Below are 6133 nucleotides of genomic sequence, written 5' to 3'. Positions count from 1 at the left end.
AGCTTGCCGCTAGCCTAAAGATACACACAGGATCTGTGCTCTGTGTCTTTAAGTGACACCAGTGCAACCATTAACACACCCCATTATCGTCCTGGGAAGAGAGGGCACATCTGAGCACAACTGAATACATCAATGTAATTTCATCCTGATCATTTAAAGAAGCGAAGCGCCCACGTTTTTTTGCGTAGGCTAGAAGAATTTCATCACTCAGGTACTGTAACGGCTAAATGTCTGTGAAGCTTCTCGTGCGCGCTATAAGGGCATTTATTTCTGTTCAAGAGGCTTGATGATTTATCAGATTAGTGTTTATTGCCGGGGTGTTTATTATAGCCTGTTTTTGCTTTCCTGCGTAATAATTTATTTCCAGGCTTAATGCTTACACGTATGTGGCTTGTTTATTGCAGTACCTTGGAAGAGTCTACAAATGATTGATGATTATGGGCATGGATTTGTTGGCTTTAGATTCAAATAAAATTCAAAATTCAAATAGGGAAAAGAAAAGAAGCTGCATTTCTCTAGTGCATGGTAGGTTTATAAGATTTCAGTAACATTCATTATAGAAAATGAAAAGATGTCAGTCCTGATGTCAAGTCCATGGCATATAACATATGGTTGCAGACCTAGAAAGGGCAGCCAATGAAACACAGTTTCAGATGTCATAGTCCTGACCAGTGACGTAATCTTAAATCTCAGTAATTCCTTCACTTTTTACTTTTACTTGGGGGCAAGATGTATTGACGGTAAGGGTAGATCCAATTTTTTTATTATAAATAGTTAATAATCATAATAATAATAATAATAATAATAATCATAGGTCAGTAATGTGTTAACAGTTAGACTACTTTCTAAGTAGGTTTAGGAAGCAATTCAACACTGTAGGCATTTAACAACAGGCTTTTGCTATGTAGACGTCGAGTTATAGGCCAAGATGGTATTTCGTCTGAACTTGGTGTTAGTCTATATGCACTAAACTCTTCCCTGCCCAGAGGGCACCCTCCTCCAAAAAAAAAAAAAAAATCCACTGGACACCAGCCATCAAATTTGAAACTTATATTCATACACCAATTAAGAGTAACAACACTCGTGTTTGCAAAAATATGTTTTTTGTGTGTTTTGCAGACCTTTCCAAATCTAATCTGTAGTCTGTCGTGGAGTTCAATAATATTTAGTATTTTTAAACCATGTAAAGTGACAAAAAAGAGAAAAGAAAAACAAAACATAAATTGTTTTGGAATGAACAAAGTACAGATCATAAATGTAAAAAAAAATTCACCCAAATGTTTGGCTAAAAAAAGTTGCCTAAGATTAAAAAAGTAAATAACAATAAAAAATATATAGAGTTACTGCACGTATTTACTGCATAAATCTACGTATTTAACCTGCACCTTTCAACTTGCACTATACCACTATTTGCAAAGATGTATATGTTTACGCTATTTGGCAGACACCCTTATCCAGAGCGACTTGTGTTTTTATCTCATTATATACAGTAAACATCTAAGCAGTTGAAGGTTAAGGGCCTTACTCAAGGGCCCAACAATGGTCTAGGGTTTGAACCTGGGACACAGTGCCTTTACCACCGAGCCACCCCTGCTACACTACTATTTGCACTTCTGGTAGATGCTAAACTGCATTTAATTTCTGAGTAATCTATCCATCCATCCATCTATCCATCCATCCATTCTGAACTCTGCAATAGCATGGATTCAATGCTTCTGTCACTTTAAAAAAAGTTAAATATATTATATACTGTGTGAGTTGTAATTTACACTAAAATAGAGTAAATGTTAGGTGTAAAGATTCTGATCATTTCTTTATCCCCTAGTTGGTCAATGAATTGTAAAGATGGATGATAGGCCACACCTGTAGTTTACAGGAGAGGAAATTGGTTACAAAATGGGACAATCAAAATGCAGAACATCACAGTGTTTCTTGATAATTGTGTGTTGTCCCTCTAAGTCCTGTTTTCCCCTGCTGGGATAATCACAACAAATTTGTTGCTGCAGCATTTAATTTGACTGCAAGCCAAAGGCTGTAAAGCAGGGTATAAGGAAATATAATGGCACATTAATTCAAGACATATGTAATTTAACATTTACAGTGTTACAGGAGGAAAAGAAAAGTAATGTAAAAATTTAAATTTTTCTGGATTAATTTGAAGATTAAAAAAACAGTGCAATTTAGCAATTATTTATTAATGTAATAATATTATAGAATATAATTGTGCATATTGCAAATACTTTTAAACGTATGACATTCCAATCGTGTGTTTTATGGCTGTTTATAGTTTACTCTTTAGGATTTTTTGTGTGATAAATAAAAAAAAAATAAAAAAAATACCAGACCCCACCTATTAAATATTAAGCCAATCAACAGTGTAGTTGTTGTTGTAAGGCGGGCTTTTGTTTGTTTTATAATATATGATTGGCTGTGCTCCCCCGGTTCAGCCAATCACTGGTCCTGTTTTGTTGCTTCCTCGAGGGATTTTATCCAATCACCGGTTTTCTTTTCTGGCCTTTTGCCGCTGAGCTGCAGCGGGTTGAGGGACGGGGGGAGCTGGTCAGAGAACCATCACGCGCCGCTTTATTTATGTTTATTTATGTTTATTTAGTGTTGCACTAACGTGCATGGATTCAGTACAACATGACTAAAAGCAAGAAACATAGCAAAGGTATGTTTTTGGGGTTATTTATGTAAGAAGTTTTGCGTTGCATTAAATCTCTGCGTGGAGGGTTAGCATTAGCTAGTTAGCTTTGATAAGTCTGTAGTGGGAATGTATTTACGAAAACTATTGTAACGCACAAAATGTCGGGATAAATAGAAGTTATGGGCATGTATTGTTGTGTAGTTTCAGTGTGACGTTATTTGTTTGTTTGTTTTTGTTGGCTAAATGACTAATTTATGTTGTGTTTTGAGTAGCTCTTTGTTACTTGTATTTAGGATGACTATAAATATAACCTTTACTCTTATTCTTTAATTTAAAATGCCTGTGCAGTGTGTTAGGGTTTTTTTACAACACATTTGTTTTGTGTTTATAAACCCAGGCCCAGGGTCTTCCTGCACCACGTGACTGAACCACATGGTGCCCCGCCCACTTTTCCCTTACTCATTGACTGTGTTTAAATCTCTATGCAGTTGCCTACTGACCCTGATGCCGCCTCATGGATCCAGGTGGAAGTGATCTGGAGTCGAGTCTGCCTCAGACCGAGAACCCCTACCTTATCGTTGAAGACTCCCAGCCTGACAGTGTGGCCTTGGAGGACGACCCGGATAGCGGTTATCGCGCCATACTCTCCCGCCGCTTCTCCAACCATCAGCCCACCTCCCAAAGCCCAGTGCTGGTGAGATCTCACGCTCCACCCACGACTGCGTTCTTAGCCTTGAGTTCAGTTAGAGGTTTTGCTACTTTTTTTTTCTCCCCACAGGAGTTGATCGCCTCCCCTTCTAAAAGCAGAGGCGCTGAAGGTGATTACCAGACTGAAAAGATCACCAGTGTAACAGAGGCTGGTATGTGAGTGTTAATCTGTATTAAGAGTTGCCTTTTTATCATTTTCGTACACAGTTAAGCTCTGTTTTTCTCATAGACCATAGTTCATCTCATCTGGACTCAGCAGCTGAAGAGCGTAGTCAAATATTTGAAGTTTGTTCCCGTTTTAATACGAAAAGGTACTCCAAGATGTGATTGGAATAAAAGCTGATTTTTTTTCCCCAGCTTCAGTACTACATTCTTATGTTGTTGTTTTTTTGTACAGAATTAACCAAGAGGACATGGAGTCCGGAGCTGATTCAACCACTCACTGTGCACAAACAGAAGGTAAGTGAAAACAACAAAACAAAAAAATCCCCCCCAAAAAGACTCTCATAGTAAGTTGGTGTTTTTATTGACTGAGCAAAGGTGTGATATTTTTTTTGTGTGTATTCAGAAGGAATGTCTCAGTTGGGTCTTGTGCTTTCTGAGAGTCAGGGATTCAACTCGGAGGCACAAAATATAGAGAGTGGTGATGAGGACGTAGAGGTGACGCCTGCCAACCTGTCGCCAGCAGACAGCCATAAACCAGCCAGCCAAAGTAAGCCAAAATCTCCACTACATATACTTACACCTCTTTATCCTTTAGCTTCTCTGATATTCTCGACTTTTCTTTTCTGTGCTCTTTAGCTGGACAGAAAAGCTCATCTACAGCCTTAGACGGTCAAGGTGACAGACTTAGAAGGTAAGATAATCAGAAATACACAATTTTTTTTTTTTTATATTACATCTAGTTTGTTGTTTTTAAGCTTGTTCTCTTACTTTTTAGACCAGAGGTGAGCTCCAGCAGTGCCTTGGCTTCTGAGAGGGGAGATGGCAGAGCTGAGAAAGAGCTGACCATCCAGGCCTTACTCCACTCTCAGGTCGATGAGTCTGATGAGGAAATTGTGTCATCTCAGGATGATTTGTTTGACGGAGAAAGGAGTGGTAAGAATGAAAATATGTCTTTCTGATATGATTGAATTTTCTAGCTATTCCTTTTTTTCTTTTTTTCTTCTTTTTTTTTTTTTACTGATTTTTCGGTCACAAAAGGAAATTTCTGGATAAAGAAAAAAATATTTTATTGACTAGTTCTCAACTTATGATTTTAAGCACATTTTCTTTAGTTGACAAATTCCTTTATATATGTATAGGATCATAAAAAAAATTATTATATATATATATATATATATATATATATATATATATATATATAAACATATAATTTTTTTTATGTTTTAGTTTTTATGATTACTACCTTGGTAATGAATATCCATGAATGTGAAGGGGAAGAGCTTTAAATATCAACAATCTTTTTTTACTCACTGACTAGTAGAGTGAGTAGAGATTCGGTGATACTAGAGTGTCACTGACTCTTCCTAGAGTGGGAATATTAAAAAAAAAAAAAAAAAAAAACTGGAAATTGCATTTGAAATTTTTAATAAACTAAGAAAAAGAGGTAATTCAGCATTCAGTATTAGTTTACTACTTAATATTCAACATTTTGCTCTATTTATTAGGACTGTATTAAAATGTCTAAACATTTGTGCTATTAAATGTGTGACCAGGTTAGCTGATTTGTACAAAACGTCCGATTTCCTTTATGCATAATATCTTCTGTTAAAGCATGTACTTGGACGTATGGTTTGCATTGTCCAAGAATGAGTGCACGCTGCCATTAAAGCAAAATGGCTGAGAAATCCTAAGAAACTTTGAGAATCATGTATCTAGAAGTTAGGATGTCAGTAACACAATTTGTAATGAGAATTGTTGTATTGTATTTTTAGACACTTTAATGTTTACATTTTTTTCTTTCCTCCTGTTAGTGTACATCAAACAAAAGTAACATTACATCCTTCCAAATTCTAAGGTCACTTCCTGTTTGTAATATAAGCTAACGTAGGTAGCTTAGGGTTTGAATAGTTTAGAGTGCAGAATAAGCAGAGTTTAAATATTAAATACATTTCAATATATAATCGCTTGCTACACTAATGCACTTATCCCAGCATTTCACTGGTTTGACGGCCATTGTATTATTGGTTTTAGGATGTACTTAATTTTAAAAAATCACTATGTAAAATAAATACCAAGCATTTCTTCCAATATATTGTCTTACAGCAACCAGCAATTCCATTTCGCTTTAAATTATAGGAAATGCATGTTTCAGTAAACTTTGTATGTATATATCTACATGTTTTTATTTAATATTGCCTTTTGTCAACTGTATTTTTCATTTCTCAGGCTCTAAGGTTGACAGCACAGTAGCAGAGCTTGAGAATCAGCATCACCAGCAGACTCCAACCCGCACTCCTGCTCAAAGTATCAGCGTACTGCAGCCATCCGGCCAAGACACATTGGTTCAGGAAAGCCTGTCACAGTAAGACATCCATAAACTAATGCTAATCATCGTCTTCTAGTGTCTTTATGTTGTTCTTATTACTGTAAGTGTAAATGTGCAATAGGCAGTCTGAGGATTTTGTGGGAGCCACCCAGGACAACCTATACCAAACACCTTACATTATTCCAAGTTCACCCACAGGACAAGAGAATGAGCAAGGTAGGACTATTGAAATAGAGGAAATGTTCGTATACAAGATGTAACAAAGGCTGATCTCAATGCTTTTCTTA

General features: G+C 36.4%; 1 protein-coding gene across 3 annotated transcripts in view; it reads left to right on the top strand.

Moving 5' to 3' along the window:
- tp53bp1 (tumor protein p53 binding protein, 1) overlaps positions 1–6133 on the top strand; it is a 30926-nt gene continuing 24793 nt past the window's right edge. The window contains exons 1-10 of one of the 3 annotated variants that reach the window (XM_053491543.1): positions 1–211; positions 3136–3341; positions 3426–3507; positions 3585–3666; positions 3753–3814; positions 3924–4067; positions 4157–4211; positions 4296–4453; positions 5747–5882; positions 5968–6062. In XM_053491543.1, the coding sequence (XP_053347518.1) occupies positions 3162–3341; positions 3426–3507; positions 3585–3666; positions 3753–3814; positions 3924–4067; positions 4157–4211; positions 4296–4453; positions 5747–5882; positions 5968–6062 (994 nt within the window). In that variant the 5' untranslated portion in view covers positions 1–211; positions 3136–3161. Of the gene's footprint in view, positions 212–2530; positions 2672–3135; positions 3342–3425; positions 3508–3584; positions 3667–3752; positions 3815–3923; positions 4068–4156; positions 4212–4295; positions 4454–5746; positions 5883–5967; positions 6063–6133 lie in introns of those variants that run through there. The other 2 variants (XM_053491545.1, XM_053491544.1) reach the window with 2 other exon arrangements.

This window comes from Clarias gariepinus, chromosome 3 (assembly GCF_024256425.1).
Source record: "Clarias gariepinus isolate MV-2021 ecotype Netherlands chromosome 3, CGAR_prim_01v2, whole genome shotgun sequence".
In the NCBI taxonomy this organism is placed as follows: domain Eukaryota; kingdom Metazoa; phylum Chordata; class Actinopteri; order Siluriformes; family Clariidae; genus Clarias; species Clarias gariepinus.
This window is presented reverse-complemented; position numbering and strand designations above follow the sequence as displayed.